This window comes from Eurytemora carolleeae, unplaced genomic scaffold, assembly GCF_000591075.1.
Source record: "Eurytemora carolleeae unplaced genomic scaffold, Eaff_2.0 scaffold728, whole genome shotgun sequence".
In the NCBI taxonomy this organism is placed as follows: domain Eukaryota; kingdom Metazoa; phylum Arthropoda; class Copepoda; order Calanoida; family Temoridae; genus Eurytemora; species Eurytemora carolleeae.
This window is the reverse complement of record NW_019396676.1, coordinates 31666-55099: the sequence shown is the minus strand read 5'-3', so window position 1 is coordinate 55099 and position 23434 is coordinate 31666. Positions and strand designations below refer to the sequence as shown.

Sequence of the window (23434 nt, the reverse complement as noted above, 5' to 3'; positions counted from 1 at the left end):
TCAATCTAGAATAATGCTAGTGAGTTTTCATTTTCATATGCCAACGTAGACATCTGCTTTTTACAACGAGAACAGAAAATGATACTTTGATTACGACCCCAAATATTTTTATTTTATTTTAACGTAACACAGCCTTTAGAACATTATACTTTGACTGTAGGTTGATTATTAAAAATAATGATAATACTATCGTTGAAGTAAGCCTTCGTACTGTAAAATGCAAAAAAAATGTCAAGCCATTTTTTATTATTGTGGAAGGAAAAAGTTAATGAGAAAATAGATAAATAATTAGTTTACTATTAATTTTTTGAGATAAATTTGAAACTCCCCCCACCCCACCCCCTTCTTGCTAGAGAGGACGAAAATTTGTATTGTAATATTCAGATAAAGAAATTTGAACTACAGATTATTATTCAACCAAAATCTAAATTAAATTTTAAACTGAAGATATCATCAAGCGAAAAATACTATAAAAGTTTGTGTTTATTTTTTGAGTGGTCCCTTGAAAAATTTAGAAATTTATTTTATTTTTCAGCACTTTACCCTGGTCTCATACTGATAGATCATGGACATTTCCAATACAATAATATTTCTCTGGGGCTCTTCATCATTGCAACATCCCTGGTGTCCAGGTTAATATTTGCATTATCCCTATTTCCAGGTAAAAACTTTTCATTGCAACATCCCTGGTGTCCAGGTAAATACTTGTTATTGCAACATCCCTGGTCTCCAGGTTAATATTATTGCAACATCCCTATTTTAGTGTTCTGATAAATATTAATTATTATTACAGCTTCCCTGGTTTTCATCAAAAAATATTATTGCAACATCCAAATACTACTTAGTACTTACATTTAAATATTCTAGGAAAATCATCATATTTTGTGCAACAATCTCGATCTTTATTCGTTGATTTCGAAAATGAACGATTTTCTAGAGGGGGAGGGGGGGGCCTTCAGCACATTGCATTTTTGTAAAAAAAATGATTAAAAACTGTGTTCAATCTAGAAATGTATTATTTATTTTCTAGGAACCGTGACGTGCTCGGATCAATTTTCTTCTGTCTTGCGTTGAATTATAAACAAATGGAGCTTTACCACGCTCTTCCATTCTTCTTCTTTCTTCTTGCTAAATCTTGGAATCAACTGACATTCTGTAAAAAGGTAAAAAAAAAAATCCTCCGCTATTTATACAGATGGCAGGCCTCTTTTAACAAACTGAAAGCGCCCTAACCAGCTCTGGGATGTACTCAGAAAACCGTCAAAGTAATAGGATATCAATCGTTTTCATCCAATAAACGTCAAACCTGCTAATTCAGATAAATTATAATTTTTACAATGAAAAGATTTTATGCGTACCAACAAAATTTAGCGAAATATTACTAAAATTGACAACCCCTCTTTAAACTTTTATATTACAATAAAAAACGTGTTTTAGATAACCAAGGTAATCTTGATTGGTGTAACTGTAGTTCTTACTTTCTTATTCATCTGGTCACCTTTCCTTCATAGAGGTCTACCAACTACCTTGCAGGTAAACCTTTCCTTCATAGAGGTCTACCAACTACCTTGCAGGTAAACCTTTCCTTCATAGAGGTCTACCAACTACCTTGCAGGTAAACCTTTCCTTCATAGAGGTCTACCAACTACCTTGCAGGTAAACCTTTCCTTCATTGAGGTCTACCAACTACCTTGCAGGTAAACCTTTCCTTCATAGAGGTCTACCAACTACCTTGCAGGTAAACCTTTCCAAGTTAGAGGTCTTATAACCACCTTACAGGTAAACATATACAACAACCTACTATCTATCTGTTATGACATGTTAGCAACCTCTAAAGACTTCTAGTAAGTGGTCTACCAACCTAGTAAAATGACAGTCGTAATTTCAAATTGACCTTTCGTTTAAAGAGGGACGTGCTCGATTCACAACAATAATAACTTTTATCTGATTTATAATGTGGAAGATACGAGAGAAACCATTGGAAAATAATCTATCAGAAGATAATGGATTTATTATATTAATTTGATCATGGATAAAGATTTTAGAGGAACCACATTGTGAATCGGACTTGCTAGTTCTATAAATAACGAGTCAATTGAAAGAACGCCTATGGTCCCTATAAAACTTAATATTTATATGTTTATATTTATCCTAGGTGTTAAAGAGGATTTTTCCAGTGGATCGAGGGATCTTTGAGGATAAGGTATTTATTAACATTTTTACAATATTGGGTTGAAATAGAGTTGGAAACCGTTATTTTAGACATGCATGATGTTTAGGCTTGGAGGCTCGACAAAATTATAAGAAGTTTTAAATTGACTTTTGTATTTATGCAGCTTAGACGATCTAATGAAATATTTAAGTTTACCTTGTGTATCAGGTCGCAAACTTCTGGTGTAGTGTGGATATCCTGCTCAAGCTGAAGAATAGGTTGGATATCTCTCAGCTTGGAGTCATTTGTCTCATCACAACATTTATTGCCAGGTATACGCTTCTATACATATTTATAAAGTAGTAATGTCTGTTTTTCTGTTTTTTTGTGTGTCCGATCATAACTCAGAAACCCCTTGACCGAGTTGCCTCAAATTTTAATTGGGGAACTCAGTAGAACCACGAGATTGCTCTTAGCCTGGTTAAATATTCTAGTTGAGGGGGTTTACTTTTACAGACAACGCTGGATTCCCAAGCTAGTAACCAGTTTAAAGTGGAATGAAAGTCGTCCTTTTTAAGGCCGAATTTCGTTAAGAATAATGTAATTTGTAACTGTTCGAACTCTTTAAATGTTTTCTGAAAAGTGTTAGTTAGAGCTCTATCAGTCATAAGTTTAAAGAATCTTTTTTGTTACATTTTCAATGTAACGATTAAAGGGAGTGTCTGGCTATACATGGTAGCGGGCAGTCGTGCCGCGCCACATTCACAACGTGCTGGACAGGCGAGCAGCGCCTTGGGACAAGGGCCAGGAGGATTTTAAAGATCGATTTTGCGCTCTTACTTAGCAAATAGTACAAACGTTACTAAAAAAAATCTCTCCTCTACTGCACTCACAGCTCAACGACTACATTCACAGCTCAACTACCATGTCTAGCTAGGCACTCCCTAATTAAACAACAAGGGCTACTTTTACTCAGCTATTCACTGGTTCCCATTATAGATAAAGTGCTATCTAAACTTTTGAGGCCCCTGCTAACTATTTTTATTTAGTTTGCCGAGTAACCTTCATCTTCTGTTTAAACCTTCAAACCGTTCATTCCTCTTCGCTCTGCTCAACACGTCTCTAGTTTTCTTTCTTTTCTCTTTTCATGTAAGTTTATTTTGTTCGTTATTATTTAACCTTGATTCAGTAGTTTCATTTTGAGATGGAAATATGATTACTATAGGTCGTCCCTAAAACTCTCATTTTCTGTCAAAGCTTGCTTTTTAATTAGTTTTTTTCATTATGTTCTTTAGTATTTTTTCTAACTTTTTCTAGATTTTCATCATAAATAGTATTTTTTCTAACTCCTTCTATATTTTCATCATAAATAGTATTTTTTCCTTTCCTTCAAGTTAATAAAAAGAACCTTGTTAATAAGTTACCTTTACTTTCTTCTGTAAGGGACTATAGCCGTAATTACTAATTTCCTTTAAATAGTTGTATTTCAGATAATAGAACCCTTTAAACCTCGATCTGAGTATTAATAAGGAATATATCGTCGTTTTTTAATTGTGATCATTTCCTGCATTGTCTCTGCAGTATAAATGCGCAAGTCCCTTTTTAAGAGCAACACTGCTTGAAAAAAATACATTTTCAGCAAGAAAGATATTGATATCTCATTTTCAGGCTAGGTTTTAATGGTTCTGTTGCGAATCGGACTTGTCACTTTATTATTGAAAGACCATAGGGTACCTGAAATCCCTGAAATGGAATTTTTTTTGTTAATTCTTTCCCTGGAAGGATGAGTCAGTAACCCCATTCTGTCTTCCCTCGAAACTGCAGTATACTTTTTTTTGTAAAAATTGAATAGGGATTTTGGTTTATTTTTTATAAAACAACAATTTGCAATTGTATCCTTGCTCCTTTCTCACTCATCTCGCATGATTTTGTATTCCAGTCTTTAAATTTATGGTAAGTAATTCTTTTCAACTGTTTTTTGTTTAAAAATTTCAAAATCTGGATTAATCTTTTGGTTACCTAATCTTAATTTCTCGGAAAAAATTGTTGTGGGTTATCAGGGAGAATAGTTTTCAATAGAAATTTTTCTCCTTTGACGTAGATGTAGAATCTCTGATGATTAAATGATACTAGAATCATGAAGTAAAGATTATTTTCAATTAAGGATCATTCAAGCATCAACCATAAAACAACATTTTCATTAATAAACCTCTATTCAGCTCTTCTTGGGAAAAGATTTTATTTGTTCTCCACTTTTAAGAAAATTTTTTTAAACGAGGTTTTTAGGAAAAGGGGGTGGGGTGTGATGCTGATGAAAAGTGGGCCCATCAGACAGTGATGGAAAAATACACATTAATGGTCTTGACAAAGGCCAATCTTTAAATTAAATGTCACTCGAAACAATGTCAAAAGTTTCTTTCAGAAAAATAAGGATGAGAATTGAACATGAAAGCTGTGAACTGTTTAGGTTCATGAGAAATCCATCCTTCTTGTTGCTATCCCGGCAATACTGGCAGGATCCATTCTACCTCAGCAGTCCTTGTACTGTAGCAACCTTCTCCCATGGTTCCTCTCCATCTCAACCTTCTCCATGCTCCCTCTCCTATACAAGGCACAGTGTTGTCAAAGTTGACATTGAACTATTCACCTTGACCAAACATGGTGTTGATCCGTATTTTACAGCAAAATCATATATTTAATAATCATAATTTTCAATTTTCTTTTTATTCACTTTCAATATTTTATCTGTTTTTCGTAAGTTTTAAAGTTTTTAAACTATGTATTATTATAAAGTATGATATGTTTTGAAGGACAAATCCACTAAAAATGGTTTGAACATTCATGTCTCAGGAGGGAGGGAAGGCCAAGCAGCCATGAACCCCGTGGAAAAGTCTCCGAAACCCTGCAGAAACAGTCTCCGAACCNCTTCCTAACTTTTCAGCTGACATGTATGATGACCACACTTTACAAGGATGGGTTGCTCATTCCTAGCTCTGCACTGTTCATCATGTACCTCGTGGTCCATCAGAATATGCACTTTATTCTACCAAGAAAACAGCCTAAACAGAGGTAGTTAACTTGTTAATTCAGACTTCATTTACGTAAACTTAATGGCTAAAATACCCCTCTCTTCAATCTAGAATTGTTTGTTTTTTACAGAAGTAGTTTGTTTGCTATTTCTAAAAAACGAAGAAATAAAGACATTTTTTAAAAAGGGACTAATAAGCAGTGTTTTGGGCGCCGGATTCGTTGAATCCGCAACATTTTGGCTTCCTGGATTCGGATCCACAAAAATATACGAATCCCCGGATCCAAGGGGCAAATATTAACCTAAGAAAAAACTTTTTGCTCTTCAATCCTAAATCTGGACTGTTGAAAAAAGAGAGATCATTTGAAATTTCCTTATTTCTGAATGGTTCATCAAGGTTTAATATAAAAATTAGCAACGAAAAAGAAAGAAAAATTATTTAAAATTTTTCTTGTGTTAAAAAATTTGTAAATTAGTAATTTGGATCCGGATCCATTTTATCAGGGCGGATCCAGGATCCGGATTTGAATCCGCATCAAAAGGAAATGGATCCTAAGCACTGCTTTTAGGAATAAACATCATTCCCGACCAAATAATTATTTAATAATTTTCAGAATATCATCTCCTCTTCCGGTTGAACCTGAATCAGTTTGGGAGCGTTCACTGGCTTTAATTCAAGTTCTCTCAATTCTTGGTTGCATCATCCTTACTCTTCTCTTCGTGTTCTACCCTCCTCCATCCAGGTTAATTGTCATTTTGTTTTGGGACACACTGTTAAAATTGTACATCTAATCTAAGTTTGTCTATTTTTTTGAAAAACTCATTTTAATTCCCCCCATAAACAAATTTTACTTCACATTTTTTTTAGCTGTTCGCTGAATTGTGAAAAAAAAATTCATTTTTGGATAAAAAATATCAAAAAGGGTGAAAAAAGTTTCATTTTATTTATTTCCCCAGAACATCAAACATTCCCCCCCCCCCCTCATATATACCCTGCCCTAATCTAATCTAATACCCCTGTATTCTACAGTACACTTTATTTGATCTAATCATGTATGTTTAGGTATCCCTACCTGTGGCCTGCTGTAATATCCCTGTACTTTGCAGTACACTATATATTATCTAATCATGTGTGTTCAGGTATCCCTACCTGTGGCCTGCTGTAATATCCCTGTATTCTACAGTACACTATATTTGATCTAATCATGTATGTTTAGGTATCCCTACCTGTGGCCTGCTGTAATATCCCTGTACTTTGCAGTACACTATATATTATCTAATCATGTGTGTTCAGGTATCCCTACCTGTGGACTGCATTAATATCCCTGTATTCTGCAGTACACTATTTATTATCTTGTCATGTATGTTCAGGTATCCCTACCTGTGGACTGCATTAATATCCCTGTATTCTGCAGTACACTATATATTATCTAATCATGTATGTTTAGGTATCCCTACCTGTGACCTGCTGTAATATCCCTGTACTTTGCAGTACACTATATATTATCTAATCATGTGTGTTCAGGTATCCCTACCTGTGGCCTGCTGTAATATCCCTGTACTCTACAGTACACTATATATCATCTAATCATGTATGTTTAGGTATCCCTACCTGTGGCCTGCTGTAATATCCTTGTACTCTGCAATACACTTTATATTCTTTTCTGCTGCTTTTCATTACATACAACTCTACGGTGTAGGAACAACACAGAACAAGAAAACTTTGTGATATCTTTGTAATGTGACAATAAAGCATTTTTGTTTGGAAGAAACTGATAATTTTCCATGTACTCTAATTTTCTGATCTCTAGATCTTTGCATTGCATTGGTGTAAATCTTGTAAATTTTAAACTTTAACTTTTTTTATCAGATTACAAAGATGAAAGAATTTTAAAATCACAGTTTGGGGTAATTTATCTGTTCCTTTGATGGTTAAATGGTTTAAGAAGACGTTGGGGGTGCAACAAAAATCGTGAAAGAAATAGATTTTTTGCCATTAAATCAGATTTTGTTATTCCCACATCTTTGAACCCCGATTTTGCAGACCTTTGATATTTCAATGAATAAATTCTGTAAGATAAAATATAAAAGATTTACACCACCAGGTTACAAAGATAGTGGAATTAGAAAATTTGAGTTTGTGGCAAAAATTCAATTCCTGTGTTAGAAGACACATGTTTGGTTGGTGTTTTACTACTAAGTGTTAAACATATATTATCTATGATTTGTTGAATTTTTCAGAGAAAATGCCAACAGTAATATTATTGGACAGTAGTCTATCTATGTCAAGGCTAGCCACGCCTAATCCCAATCCTAACAGTCCCATAGAACTCTCCAGTACAGGTAGGAGCCTGGAGCATACAGGGGGTCCTAAATTAAAGGAAAAATTTGATTTTTGGTTGGAAATCAATAGGACAAAAGATGGTGAGGTTTTTTAGCCAACTATTTATCTACTGCGCATTTAAATGATAGCTTAAAAATCAAAATAACTATATAAACTGAACCTAAAATACAAAATAGGGTTGAACATTTTATTTGACGGACTTTTAAAGAATCCGTCCAAATTTTATTATCTATATTTTTGCCATTTTAAAATAATTAAAGAAGGTAGAATATATAAGAAGCATAATTATTATAACTTTATAAAAACCTGCGACATGCTTAATTTTTAAGTTCACTTCTAAAAGCACTGGCGTTGTTATTTTAAGTGCACTCCATTAGAAAAGGGGTATGTCAGTTTACAGTGATGCCGTTTTAATCTTTATCTGATCAATGATGTGGAAAATATTAAATAACGACTAGTTTTCTGTAGAACTTTTTTTTACATTTTATGTCGTCGTTATTTAATAATTTAAAAAAAAACTAATTTTGAAAACGTATCCACCCCCAAAGTAGTAGTTTTGAACATCGAATTTGTGCTCAAACTCAGGATTTACAGATCTTTAAAAGTTTTATATGTCTCAAATGAATCCGAAAGAAGTTTTCCACAACACTGCATACTCAGTTCAAAAACGTTACATACTCCCTTTAAGCTTGGAAAATGAAAATAGTCAACTTTAAGTTACACACTATTGAACCTTGTTTATTTTTGATCTAAGTTTTAATGGTACCGTTGTTAATCGGACATCCCACTCTATAAAGGGAAGAATACTTGAAATTACGTGTACAGTCTCTTTAACAGAAGTAAAATGTTTTTAATCTTCATGACAGAAACAATCTCAAGAACTGACGAGGGTCAACCCAGACCGAAATATATTTTCAATAAATGTGGAACTAACATCTACTTTTTTTACTTAGTTTTCATTGTTATATTTGACTCTTGTGACGTAGTCTATAATTGGTTAATTTCTCTGTTGCCACCTATTGTACTTGATAATCTATTTGATTATACATATAACATTATTATGTAGGTGAAGAAATGGAGCTACGACATTTAGCAGCCTACGGAATAACGCAGCTTCTTGACCAGGTATAACAAATTTCGAACATTTTCTTGGAGTTTATCTTCGCTTTAAAAAGATAGAAAATATAGCAGAGGACTTACAGGGTTACCCACAAAGAATGAAACTCCAGAGACGACTGACAGTCGTCTTTATCTTTAAATAATAAATTTGATAATATATCAAAAAACTAGGCTTTCCATCTTCTTTTTCAATTGTGAACATTTTTGTTTACGTTGTAAAGCAAAAACAAAAATGGATTTTTCAACGTTTATGGAAATTATATTTTGTTGGAGGCTAATTTTTCAATTTCGATAAGTCATAAACCTTCGCTTGGGTCATGTAAGGTCCCGAACATATTTTCATAATAATTATGATTATTCCACGAAGTAGGTGACAAATTACAATAATAAGCTGAAATAATGCAAATTGAAAACAAAAACAAAATCATATGATTTCCATTTATTATTTGTGCAGCTACATATTACAAAGAATGTGTCCAGTCATGCATTAATTCTATAAACAGGTCTCTAAAAATAAACATGATTAAAATTACTTACATCATAATATTATTGACAAATTTAAATGAAAGGGAGATATAATTAAGTTTAAAATCAGAAATAACAAATTAATTCTGGTAAGTAGGAATGTGTTCAAATCCTCCAAGAATGTGGTATTATATTACTAAAGCGCAGCACAGTCTTTCCGTGAATAATCAAAATTATTCCAGGGTTTTTCTTTCAATATTTATATATTAAGGTTGAATCCAACTGTAAACTGGAGTATGTTGCTTTAATCCAGTTTTCCTCCATCTGTGAGCTAATTGCTCCATTCTCGAGGGATATGGATCAGGTTCTTATCTCATGTTTTTCATATTATAAATTTCAAGTGACCCTCCCTTGATATCCGATTCACACTGTTACTCTTGAAAGCTTTGTCTTATCAGCAATGAATACAACGACATTTTTAACATCATATTATTAATCGGATAAAGGCTTAAATCAGTGCTCAGTATCCATTTAATTTTGATGCGGATCCGGATTTGGATCCTGGATCCGCACTGGAAAAATGGATCCAAATCCGGATCCAGGTCATTTCTTTACTGATTTACTGAATTATTTTAACAAAAAATATTTTTCAAATTTTTTGTTCTATTTTTTCGCATATTTTTATTCTAAAACTTGATAAACCATTCACAAATGAGGCAATTTGTATAATCTCTCTTTTTAAAAAAGTTTAAATTTGGGTTTTAGGAGTAAAAAAGTTCTTTTTGTAATTTTTGATCGATATTTTATCCCTTGGATCCGGATCCAGGAAGCCAAAATCTTGCGGATCCAACGAATCCGGATCCGGATCCTAAGCACCGGTTTAAATGATACCATTTTAAATAAAGGGTCACTTAAAACTACAATAATAGTTTCTTTAAGAATTTTGAATATTTTCAGATTAGATCCAAGCTTACAGTGAACTGCCAGGATAAATCTAGTTTAGAGGTTGGACTACAGGTACACTCATGCTTTTTTTTTAGAAATANAGATACTAATAGTTAATATTTTAGGGGTTGCTAGGTCTAGTACAGGAAGATACTAATAGTTAATATTTTAGGGGTTGCTAGGTCTAGTACAGGAAGATACTAATAGTTAATATTTTAGGGGTTGCTAGGTCTAGTACAGGAAGAATGGGGTTCAGCTACACCCATTACTCTTATCATAGTTACTGATGGAGGGGTAAGAACATGTTTACACTTTCATTCTAATTTAAACTTTAACTTAGTTTTCTAGTTCAGAAAAATTTATGACTGGAGCAAGATGGGACTGAGCATTTATCTAAAAATTGGTTTAATTACTAAATGAGATAAATTGAAAGTATTTTTATTGTAAAACTTTTGTTGATACCTTGCACACAATGGTTATCAAAGAATGTATATTATATCATATCTGTTCGGTTCCATAGTAGTAAAGCTATCGTTGTTTCTACTCATGAAGGGACTGGGTGCTTGAGTTGGTTTCCACTCATGAAGGGACTGGGGGCTTGAGTTGGTTTCAACTCTCGGAGGGACTGGAGGGATATTAGATTTAATTCTGAATTGATTTGGCATTAAATCATTATAATTAAATTCGGAAAAGTACATATTCTTTAAGTAACATGTTAAGATGGGAATACGTTGTCTAGGCTTAAAAATGTTAAATTCTGATAATTACCATATGTTTCCCTGGAGTAAAAATGCCGAAGTCACTAATGTAGAGAACCCAAAAAATAATCTGTTTTTACAAACTATAAAAAAAATATAAACATTGTTTGCTACTTGATACTAGATCTGTAAAGGATATACCGTTATGTATATTTGCATGGAGGGTTATTTGAAATTACACTTAGAGTCCCTGGACGGAAAGAAACCCCACTATCCCGTGTTTATCAACCCACACAGTTTTCCACTCTACCATTCATACCTCTTTTATAATTTTAACAGGGGTGTATAATTTTTAGAATACGTTTGAAAATTGGGTGTTATGGGTTTGACAAATTGGACTTCAAAAGGCAACTTTTCTCATTCTTATTATACTCTTTACAAACAAATTTATTAATTTTCCCCTAAAAACACTTTCCCCTATTAAGCAAATAAAACCCTAAAAACTGATGGGGAAAAATGAATTTCAAAAGGGTAAGGAATAAAATAATTCGAGATAATATACATCCCTGAGTTTTAACACTTTTAAACAAGATTTAAATTTTGAAAGAGGATTAAAATATCTTTAAATAAATTTCATATTCTTAATATTTGTTAATTAATGTTTTCATAATTTTAATGATTGTTATCATCAATTCAAGTGGCTTTAATTTAAACAATTCTCATTAATTGACAAAGTACCTTTTGAAAACTTATCTACGAAAATGGCCGGGTTTTTTCTGATTCCAGATAGTAAACAACTATTTAGAGCAGTACACTTAAACCTTCAAAATAAGGGAATTTATCGCAAGTTAATAGTAATAAGTAGCTGAAAATACCATTTTTCACTTGGGTTTTACAAAAAATCAAACTTTTTAAAGAAAAGTTTCGCAATCCGGGCTGAACCTCCCAAATGCAGGACGAATTGAAACCTTGTTTTGCACGAGGGAGCCTCAAGCAATCCCCAAAAGTTTGATTTGATTTGATTTGATTTGATTTGATTTGATTTGATTTGATTTGACTTGACTTGACTTGACTGGATTTGATTTGATTTGATTTGATTTGATTTGATTGACATATTGATATTGACATTGATATTTATACTGATATATCGGTATTGGTATTGATATTGATATTGATATTGATTTGATATCGGTATTGGTATTGGTATTGATATTGATATTGATATTGATATTGATATCGATATCGATATTGATATTGATATTGATATTGATATTGATATTGATATTGATATTGATATTGATATTGATATTGATTTGATATTGACATAGATATAGAAGATCATACCCGATTTATTTCTGACAATTTCATCTCATTGTTTCTTTAGCAAGAAATCCGCAAGTCGTTTTTATTGAAAATGATAATTTTTAGAAACAAGAACAGGGATAAATTACCATTTTTATTCAGGCAAAGGTTTCAAGGGACATGCCACTCTTACAATGAAACTCTTTTAAAATTGCGTGTACAGTCCTATTAAGACAATTTGTTTCAGTATATCTGTAGCGTGTATAATGGATACAGGACCTGCAGTGGATATTGCTAAAACAGCTTATAATGCTCTCTTTAATAAACTAGGTAGGATTTAAGGGTACAGATTATTAAGAAAACAACTATTTTTGATGCTCTTGAGATATTATAAAAAAATATTTTAATCATCTATTTTCATTTTTAAATTATTTTTTTTCAAATTTAGCGAGAAAAAACGGTCCTCTTAAAAATTGAAAGATTGTATAATTATTTAATATATATAACCTCCCTCTCTAGAGATTTCTAGATTTCTATAATATTACATTGCTACCGAGTTCCTCAATCAAAATTTTAAGCAAATCGGTCCAGGGGTTCAAGAGTTATGATCGGACATGCACATTGCACACTATCAAAGAGACAAACGGAGATTTCTACTTAAGTACATATATAGATATATAGGATTGATTTGATAGATAACATAATAAGATTTCTTCGAAGTTTTTTTTTAATGATCTTAAGATTTGAAGTGACATTAGAACGCTAAAACTTCTTAACTAATAATTTTAACTTCATATTTTTAAACAAATTTTGGTGAAAAAAATTGTTGTGCATATGTTAAGACAGTCAAACGGCGGGTCGGTGTTTCAAAAAAATTAGAAATGGTTAATAACTTTTTTATTAATCTTTTTTTATTATTACAGGGCTAAAATTTATTTATTTCAAAAACCCTTGAAAAATGAATGTAATAACATGTGGCACATGTCAATATTCGTCAAAAGTAAAAATATTTACTTTTGAACATTTTTCCGACGTATTTTTTAAAACTTTTTTAAAGTCTTCCCTTGCACCTTAACCATTAAAGATAGTGGTTTATTTTTTTAATGAAGAGGCCTTGAAAAATTGGACTAGGGACATGTATTTCATTCACCCTGTCTCAACTCTTAAGGGCAAAATCATGGGGGGGGGTTGGAAAACACCCCCCCCCCTCTCCATCTTTAATAGACAAAAATAGCCCAATCGGGATAGGGTTTAAGATGATATGAGAGAAACATATAAAGATTTCTTCCAAAGAAAAATAATTGTTATTTATTGATTTATAAGGCATTTTTAAAAATTGTGACCGTTTAAGAACCATTTAATAAATTCTTTTTTTTCTAGGATTAGGGAGCAGTCGGGGAAGTTTCCATAGTGTGGACGGATCCTTGAATATTAAATCCACAGAAACAATGTTTAAAGAGATATCAGCACTACACTATAATCAATGGATTGGAACTTTAGGTAAAATCTTATACAGAACAGATGAGTGGTTTCGGAGAAAATGCTCGTAAATAAAATTAAGAAAATCCGCAAAATTTTGTTTTAAATATAAGGGAAAAGACGCAGGAATGATGCATTCCTTTATAAAAAGCTGGTTTTTTGGTATGCAACAATTTTCATTTAATCCTGCCGGGATATTTTCATTGAAAGACACTTTGAAAATCTACAAAGGCAAAAAATCCGCAAAATCCGCAAGCCCTCGGGTTTATCTTTGAATCCCCTCTTTAAAAAGGAATGTCATTTACTCTCAGACAAATTAGAATCAATGGAAATTTAAACCTACGAGGGATTCAATGATAAACCCTTTTGATTAGAAGACCTTTCACAGTAATGGATAGAAAATATTTTATTTATTTATATATTTTCATTTACCGTCAAAAAGACGACAAAAACAATTTTCTGAATTTAATTATGCGTATTTTCACAAACTGTTCATCTGGTCTGTTTAAGATTTAAAGGTGTGATAGAAATAAGATATTCTCCCACTTCTGGATTTCTACACGTCTATTTTTGAGTATAAAACAGTTTCGCGGACTATTTTGAAAGGTTCTATCAGATTGCCTGTCAAAAAAAAAATCAAAAAGAAAATTAGTTTTTGCCACAAACTATAATATTTTAATTTTCCAATGTCGCAGACCTTAGATATTTCAAACTATGAATTCTGCCAGATCAAATAATACAACTTTAAAATATCAACGGTTTACTTACATCTTAAGGTTGCAAAGATAATAAGGATTAGAAAATTCTAGTTTGTGGCGCAAAGACTCAATTCCTTTCATACATATTTTTAAAAACTTAGTTTACTAAAGAATGCTGTACTCTTATGTACTTTTCTGTACTCTACCGTACTCTGCTGTATTCTACTGTGCTCTACTGTACTCTATTGCAATCTACTTCTACTTTACCCTACTTCTACTGTACTCTATCTCGCCAATGACCCTTATTTCTAGAGATGGGAGATAATATGTCCTGTAAGGTCCAGGTTTGTCCTCCTCCTAAACCTTATTCTAAAGCTGAGGATTTTACTGTAGTAAAACGAGAGCTCTCTTCTACTCTATCAATCAAGGGAAAACATGATGCATTATTTATTCTTTAATTTTCTTTTTTTCTGGTTTCTCATGAATTATTTTGATAAATTTAGTTTTTTGTTGTTTTATTTTTCCTTTGAGAAAAAAAAGAAAATTATCAGTTGGTTGTGATGAAATTTCATTATTACTTAACAGAACACCCTGTTTAACCAGAAATCCAGGGAGATTTCATTATTACTTAACAGAACACCCTGTTTAACTGGGAGATTTCATTATTACTTAACAGAACACCCTGTTTAACTATATATTTTTACCAGAAATCCAGGGAGATTTCATTATTACTTAACAGAACACCCTGTTTAACTATATATTTTTACCAGAAATCCAGGGAGATTTCATTATTACTTAACAGAACACCCTGTTTAACTATATATTTTTACCAGATATCCAGGGAGATTTCATTTAAGATACACTGATCATTGTGTTGTTTATTTTCTCATGCATATCGCTAGCTGTCCTTTTTATCTCTAGATTTTACTGATAAATCACCGAAACATGATTTTTTAATAGGTTTTTATTTTTTAATTAGATTTTTCGTATTGAGACAACGAAATCAAAAATTTGGGATTGTTTACAGATATTGCCTAATGCAGAAGCAGCTTTTCGTGTTTGTTCAGGGGAGGGGGATGGGGGGGGGGGCTAAATTTAATTCCTTTCAGCTAATTCGATTTTTGTTCTGTTTTGATTTTGGTTTCCTGAATCATACAAAGGGTGTTTTCAACTAGTCTTAAGGAATTCAACTTTTTGGAATTATTTATAAATCATGTTTTCGTTTTCAGGGATTTTTATCACAGGCAAGTAAAAAATGCAAAGATATATATTAATATGTAAAAAATTGCAAAGATCTATAATAAATAAGTTAAAAAATGCAAAGATGTATAATAAATAAGTTAAAAAATGCAAAGATGTATAGTAAATAAGTTAAAAAATGCAAAGATGTATAATAAATAAATAAATTGCTTAGATGGATAATAAATTAGTTAAAAAACGCAAAGATGTATAATAAATAAGTAAAAAAATTGCAAAGTTGTTTGATAAATAAGTAAAAATATTGCATAGATGTATAATAAATAAGTAAAAATATTGAAAAGATGTATTATAAGTAAGTAAAAAATGCAAAGATGTATAATAAATAAGTTAAAATGCAAAGATGTATAATAAATAAGTAAAAAAATTGCATAGATGTATAAGAAATAAGTTAAAAATGCAAAGATGTACAATAAATAAGTAAAAATATTGCTAAGATGTATAATAAATAAGTAAAAAAATGCAAAGATGTATAATAAATAAGTTAGAAATTCAAAGATGTATAATATATAAGTTAAAAATGCAAAAATGTACAATAAATAAGTTAAAAAATGCAAAGATGTATAATAAATTAATTTTAAAATGCAAAACACATGGGGAATAAGTTTTAAAATGCTAAGATGTATAATAAATAAGTAAAAAATGCAAAGCTGTATAATAAATAAGTAAAAAAAATTGCAAAGCTGTATAATAAATAAGTAAAAAAATTGCAAAGCTGTATAATAAATAAGTAAAAAAAATTGCAAAGCTGTATAATAAATAAGTAAAAAAATTGCAAAGCTATTTAATAAATAAGTAAAAAAATTGAATAGATGTATAATAAATAATTTATAATTTTTTAAAATAAATACGGAAGGAGGAGTTAATTTAAACTGAAAATTACATTTTTTGTTTTTTATTATAATTTTTATCACATCTGTTATTACTATACAGTACTAAATCAATACCATTATTTTTTTTTTTATATTATTATTATTATATTAATCTTTCCCAGGCTGATATATCTAGTCCACCTGTATACTCTAAGCATCTTATACTCCCAGTATCAGGGACTAAGGACAACAAGGGAGGTTTTAAAAATATTTGTTGTCTTTATTGTGATTTACCCCTCCTTCTTTTCATTCGTCTATTTTTTCTCCCCTCCTCTAATGGATATTAATGTTTTAAATGTTTTATATTCAACCCCTCTGGGGTAAAAAATCATACTAGAGAAATCTTGCTAGAGGTTAAAGAGTACTATTCAGTGCGTAAAAAAGAACCGAGTCTCTCCCACTCTGATTTTTTAATCCCTATATCTTTGCAACCATGATTTTTGGTAGATCAATTAATCAAAGATTGAAATATCAAAGGAGTTCAGGTTGCAGAGATATTTGGACGAAAAAAATTTATTTTGCGGCTAAAACTCATTTTCTTTGGCCTCGGTTCTTTTGTCAAGATCTTTTCTCTTTATCCTTGTATTTTCAACATTTGTCCTTGTAATTTTCAAAACTGCTTTTAAATATCCTCTCCCTTCAAATAGATTTTAAAATTCATAAATTCCTTGAAGGAAGAAAAGTTTTAAACCTCTGGAACTAGGATGATAAAGAGAACAATGAGCTAAAGGACGATGATACAAAAAATCCAAACATCTGCGTCTTTCTTCATGGAGCTCTTAAGGTAGGTTAATGGGGCAGATAGATGAACAATCAGAAAGACAGATCGATCTGTTGAGTAGATTTCAATAGACATTTTTTAGTTTGAATCTTGGATTGATTTGTTTTTTAGACAGATTTTTATCGAGACAGATAAACCAAAAGACAACTAGACCAATAGATGTTTAAAGGGAGTGACCGGCAATGTATAGTAGTTGCAGTGTTGTAGAAAAAAATTTTAGGATTCATTTGAAACATATAAAACGTTTTAAAGATCTATAATTACTGATATTGAGCGCAAAGTCGACATTCAAAATCATAATTTTTTTATATTTCGTAAATAACGACGACAAAAAATATTGTAAAAATTCTATAGTTAACTAATTAGATGTTCAGGAACATATTTCTAAAATGAAATTTGTCAATAAATCAATGTTAGAATCAATTATTTCGTTTTCATCATTATATTAAATTTCTTATTTTCTTTGAATTTGTTCGCAAATTTCTACAAATTCTTCAAATGTCGTCTTTTCTATAAATATTCCAGAAAATCGGCAGAAAATCTTTTGAATAATGAGAGATTATAGAAACTAATATTTAAAAAAAAAATACTTATTTATGATAATAAGAGTTTATTTTTATTTTCTCAGTCTGTTCCTATACAACAATTAGTTTACTGTAGAATTTTTGTTACATTTTTTTGTCGTCGTTATTCAATAATCTAAAAAACGATGTAAAACGTACCCACCCAAATTGATTATTTTGAACGTCGACTCAGACATTTTATATGTTTACAAATGCATCCTAAAAACTTAGATACAGGTACAAGATTTCCCTGTTCCAGCTTGAGAATATGTGTGCTCTGGTTGAGGTTGGAGAGGATTGGTTTGGGTTTATATACTCCTGGAGCGATACAAAGAAGAAATCATCTCTGATGTTGTCTATCCTAGAACCTGGAAACATGTCCGTTCCCTGGCTAGGATCTATCAATAGATTAGGAACAGTATCATTTTCTCATATTTTCGACATCCCCCCCCCCTTGGCCCCCACATGACAAGATATTTAACTGTGCATTTAACAAAAATAACTAATTATAATTCATTTAATTATTGTTCATAATATTATTAATCTTGAATAATTTACACTTTAAAACATACTTGATTACTATGCATGGTACAGGACCAGCCAGTGATCTCAACGAAACCCTTAGTTCTCCGTTTCCGGTCAAATCAGACAGGTATTTTCTCATCTTTTTAATTCTTTTTTTGTATCAATATAATTGATTTTCAAACATCCTGGAGAATAAAAAATTATACATTAACGGTCAACTAGCGACTTTGCACTTATCAATACTCAAAAATTTATTTATTTTTCCCAATTCAACGGAAAAACCTATAAAAACATATCAAGCTAAGCTTCAAAGGAACTGTATATTGCGTATAAGAAAAGATAAAGTTCTGCGAGAGAAAAAAAACTTATTGCATATTGGAGTAAAATCTCTCGCTTTGGCGAACTTTTTTGTTTCTCCCATATCTTAAAACATAATATATTTCATGGTCATCAAAATCTGTTTATTTATTTATTTTTCATAATCTGAAAAAACTGTGGCTTTATAATTAATGATTAATTATTGATTTAAAACTAATAAGTATCAATAATGAATAAATAAATTATATTTTAGAAAACCTAGTTACAGCAGCTGTCCTGTGGTTTGGATCAAACAGTCAGGAATACAATCAGATAATCAGAAGGTTTGGATATTTGTTCATTTAACTTTGGTCTTACAAATAAATCTAGCTCTTGGCCACGCTAGAAAACTTCCATTCAATCTATTAATATTATAGGTTCTACGCCACGCTAGAAAACTTCCATTCAATTTATTATAATATTATAGGTTCTACGCCACGCTAGAAAACTTTAGTTCAATCTATTAATATTATAGATTCTACGCCACGCTAGAAAACTTCCATTCAATCTATTGATATTATAGGTTCTACGCCATGCTTGAAAACTGTCATTTAATCTAATAATATTATAGATTCTACGCCACGCTAGAAAACTGCCATTCAATCTATCAATATTATAGGTTCTACGCTACGCTAGAAAACTTCTATTCAATCTATTAATATTATAGATTCTACGCCACGCTAGAAAACTTCCATTCAATCTATTAATGTTATAGATTCTACGCAACGCTAGAAAACTTCCATTCAATTTATTAATATTATAGATTCTACGCAACGCTAGAAAACTTCCATTCAATCTATTAATATTATAGAATCTACGCAACGCTAGAAAACTTCTATTAAATCTATTACTATTATAGATTCTACGCCACGCTAGAAAACTTCCATTCAATTTATTAATATTATAGGTTCTACGCCACGATAGAAAATTTCCATGCAATCTATTAATATTATTGAATTTACGCAACGCTAGAAAACTGCCATTCAATATATCAATATCATAGGTTCTACGCCACGCTGGAAAACTGTTATTCCATCTCTTTTTAAACTTTAATTTCGACTAATGATTAACATTTTTTAAACTATTATATACATACATACACATTAGTCAGGACTTATTTAGCCGTTAATGGCTGTTTAAATGACAACCCCTTCACAAAAAATGACAACAAATTTAAAGCAAAGAAAGTAAGGATAATTAATATAATTTATAACTTTATAGGTTCTACGCCACGCTAGAAAACTTCCTGAGAAAACTCAACATTTTTACAAAGAGTTGAATAGATTAAAAAGAGCTGCCGTGTGTCTCGGGTGAGTGGGTCAAAAACAGTTATTTTTAAAAAAAGATTTACTGAAAAAATATTGCTAAAAATATAAATATGTAGATTTATATATTTGGCTAAATATCATAGCAAGAAAATTATCAAGTGATATTATTTTACAATTTTATTTAGTCAGAAATAAGAGGCCCTTTTTAGCGATAAATACTTAAAAAAAAAAATAAAACGATATGAAAAAAGAATGTTCCAAAGGGAAAGGTTATAAAGGAGTAGATATTGTATTGAAGAATAAAATGGAAAGACTATAAAGGAGTAGATATAGTGTAGAAGAATAAAGGAGAAATTAAATCAATCAAAATAAGCAAGGAAAGCAGTTTTGATTTAGACAATGAAAATTATTATGTTCTGAAAGAAAACTATTATTTGAACTAGTTATAAAACTGTTTAAGCAACTTTAAGATTTACTTTCCAATGGAATTTACAAAAGTAGCGGAAACTCATTTTTCTAATGGTAATTCGCCATTTTTTCTTTACTTCAAATTTGTTTAAATACTAATGTTTTTTTGGAAAACGTTCTACTTATGAGAAAATCTAGTAAATACCCATGGGGTTAGTTCTTATATATATATGCGAAATGCTTTATTATATTAAAGATAGTAAATTTAATTGGTTTAGTATTTGTATTCATTAGTCCGGAACGTTTTGTGCATAGCAGTATTATACAAATCATCGAAAAATCACATGGAGAAGGACTTCGAACTTCTGAATCACAGATTTAGTTTCTTGTTCCCGCATTTTCATTTTTCTGTGGAAGACGATATTTAATCTCTACAGTTATTTATGTTAGGTTCTATGAACTGTTGGAAGGAGTTGCTCAGATCTGTGAACGTGAATGTGGTCTTCTGCCGCCAAATGTCAGTCCAGATTGTGCTATACAACTGACCTATGTAGCTCAGGTATACTTGATAAATTACCTCCTGATGTTAGTCCAGATTGTGCTATACAACTGACCTATGTAGCTCAGGCATACTTTACATAATACCTCCTAATGTTAGTACAGATTATGCTGTTCAACTAACCTATGTAGCTCAGGTATACTTGATAAATTACCTCCTGATGTTAGTCCAGATTGAGCTATACAACTGACCCATGTAGCTCAGGTATACTTGATATAATACCTCCTACTGTTAGTCCAGAATGTGCTGGTCAACGAACCTATTTAGCTCAGGTATACTTGATAAATTACCTCCTAATGTTAGTCCAGATTGTGCTATACTACTGACGTATGTAGCTCAGGTATCCTTGATATAATACCTTCTAATGTTAGTCCAGATTGTGCTGGTCAACGAAGCTATGTAGCTCAGGTATACTTGATATAATACCTCATAATGTTAGTCCAGATTGTGCTATACAACTGACCTATGTAGTTCAGGTATACTTGTTATAATATCTCCTAATATTAATCCAGATTATGCTGTTCATCTGCCCTTAGTAGCTCAGGTATACTTGATATAATACCTCCTAATGTTAGTCCAGATTGTGCTATATAACTGACGTATGTAGCTCAGGTATAATTGATATAATACCTCCTGATGTTAGTCCAGATTGTGCTGTTTAACAAACCTATGTAGCTCAAGTATAATTGATATAATGCCTCGTGATGTTAGTCCAGATTGTGCTGTTCAACAAACCTATGTAGCTCAGGTATAATTTATATAATACCTCCTGATGTTAGTCCAGATTATGCTGTTCAACTGACGTATGTAGCTCAGGTATACTTGATAAAATACCTCCTAATTTAGTGCAGATTGCGCTGTTCAACAAACCTATGTAGCTCAGGTATAATTGATATAATACCTCCTGATGTTAGTCCAGATTATGCTGTTCAACTAACGTATGTAGCTCAGGTATACTTGATATAATACCTCCTGATGTTAGTCCAGATTGTGCTATACAACTGACCTATGTAGCTCAGGTATACTTGATATAATACCTCCTAATGTTAGTTCAGATTGTGCTATACAACTGACCTATGTAGCTCAGGTATACTTGATATAATACCTCCTAATGTTAGTTCAGATTTTGCTGTTCAACTGACCTATGTAGCTCAGATATACTTGATATAACATGCCTGTTTTAACTCTGTTTATGGCCTGATACTTTGTTAACATGCTTATTGCTTATTTATAATGTTGCCAATATTTTGGAAAGCTTATATAATATAGATTTTCCATATTTTAGAAATTAATTCCTTAGCTTTTTTTTAAAATTTAAGTACTGAGTATCTTCAAAAATACATTCGTTTACGATATTTTTCTGAAGCAAATCCTATATCTGTATTTGTTTCAGGTGTTGAGATCTCAAGAATGTTACAGTGTAAACCACTCAATTCTACCCCGAGTAACAAACTTTAACGCGGGGAAAATATAAACAAGTGTTTCCATGAGTTACGTCTACTATTTTAACTATCTATCTATCTAAATATGTTACGTCTAACGGTCTACTATTTCAACTATCTATCTATCTAAATATGTTACGTCTAACGGTCTACTATTCCAACTATCTATCTATCTAAACCTGTTACGTCTATTATTCCAACTATCTATTTATCTAAATATGTTACGTCTACTATTTCATCCATCTATCTATCTATCTATCTATCTAAATATGTTACGTCTACTATTTCAAATATCTATCTATCTAAATATGTTACGTCTACTATTCAAACTGTCTATCTATCTATACATGTTACGTCTAACGGTCTACTATTCAAACTATCTATCTATCTGAACTGAAGTACCTGAGTACACTGCTGTTTTGTAACTGTATTTTGTAAAGCTGTACATACAAATAAAATATAAATTAAGCATCAATCTATTTTGTTTTATTCCAATGAAAAGGTCAGATTGTTTAAGCTTTATAATCATGTAGAGATGCAAAGTTTAAAAAGATATTATATTCAAGTATTAGTTTACGATCAATTTTTAAACAAAGAATAGTTTCGCAGTGCACAGGATCCTTTTAATTTCAATCATGCGGATCCGGATCTGAATCCCGGATCAGTTCTGTATACAAATAGGATTAAAATGTGAATCCGTCCTGTATACAAAAATGGATTATAATGTGAATCCGTCCTGTGAACAAATTGATCCGGATCTGAAACCAGCGAACGAATAATTCTTAAACTTTTAACCATCAAATTGATTTACCAATTAATTATTAGCAACAAATTTAATCCTATTTCATTTTTTACCATAAAAAATTATGCTCAAAGAGAAAAACACGGTCCGATGTTTGAATTCGGATCCGTGGTCCGCATATTTTTGCTACAAATGTTGCAGATACTAAGAACTGATCATAAGAATGACCTACAATACCCACACAGTTATTTTCTTTGTAAAGCCCACCCCCCTCCCCGTACACATAATTCCCAGATAGAGTTTGAGTTTTAGTGTTCTTATACATTTGAGTCTTTTCCTCAAACCCTGAATTTCTAATTGCTATATCTTTGCAATCTGCAATGTTGTAGAGTGTAGACCTCAGATATTTCAAACTATGAATTCAATTAGA

General features: G+C 31.4%; 2 protein-coding genes across 3 annotated transcripts in view; both read left to right on the top strand.

The window, feature by feature from the left end:
- LOC111707245 (probable dolichyl pyrophosphate Man9GlcNAc2 alpha-1,3-glucosyltransferase) overlaps window positions 1–7422 on the top strand; it is a 12838-nt gene extending 5416 nt beyond the window's left edge. The window contains exons 6-16 of one of the 2 annotated variants that reach the window (XM_023480310.1): window positions 536–632; window positions 1031–1163; window positions 1438–1533; window positions 2156–2203; window positions 2381–2484; window positions 3202–3301; window positions 4620–4763; window positions 5124–5221; window positions 5795–5923; window positions 6783–6967; window positions 7318–7422. In XM_023480310.1, the coding sequence (XP_023336078.1) occupies window positions 536–632; window positions 1031–1163; window positions 1438–1533; window positions 2156–2203; window positions 2381–2484; window positions 3202–3301; window positions 4620–4763; window positions 5124–5221; window positions 5795–5923; window positions 6783–6909 (1076 nt within the window). In that variant the 3' untranslated portion in view covers window positions 6910–6967; window positions 7318–7422. The other variant, XM_023480311.1, reaches the window with a different exon arrangement.
- Window positions 7420–22310, top strand: LOC111707251 (integrator complex subunit 14). Its single transcript, XM_023480317.1, has 17 exons — window positions 7420–7523; window positions 8591–8649; window positions 9380–9472; window positions 10066–10125; window positions 10273–10392; window positions 12272–12383; window positions 13434–13553; window positions 14543–14658; window positions 15460–15474; window positions 16482–16553; window positions 17063–17143; window positions 17963–18116; window positions 18298–18355; window positions 18800–18869; window positions 19807–19895; window positions 20712–20820; window positions 22214–22310. The coding sequence occupies exons 1-17, from the start codon at window positions 7427–7429 to the stop codon at window positions 22292–22294; spliced, it is 1506 nt and encodes a 501-aa protein (XP_023336085.1). The 5' UTR covers window positions 7420–7426; the 3' UTR covers window positions 22295–22310.
- Window positions 22311–23434: the final 1124 nt, after the last annotated feature.

Coding starts and splice junctions, on each gene's coding strand:
- LOC111707251 (XM_023480317.1), top strand. CDS start 7,427: ATGCCAACAGTAATATTATTGGACAGTAGTCTATCTATGTCAAGGCTA. Junction 9,473..10,065: donor TCTCGAGGGATATGGATCAG/GTTCTTATCTCA, acceptor GAATATTTTCAG/ATTAGATCCAAGCTTACAGT. Junction 18,356..18,799: donor TTTCCGGTCAAATCAGACAG/GTATTTTCTCAT, acceptor ATTATATTTTAG/AAAACCTAGTTACAGCAGCT.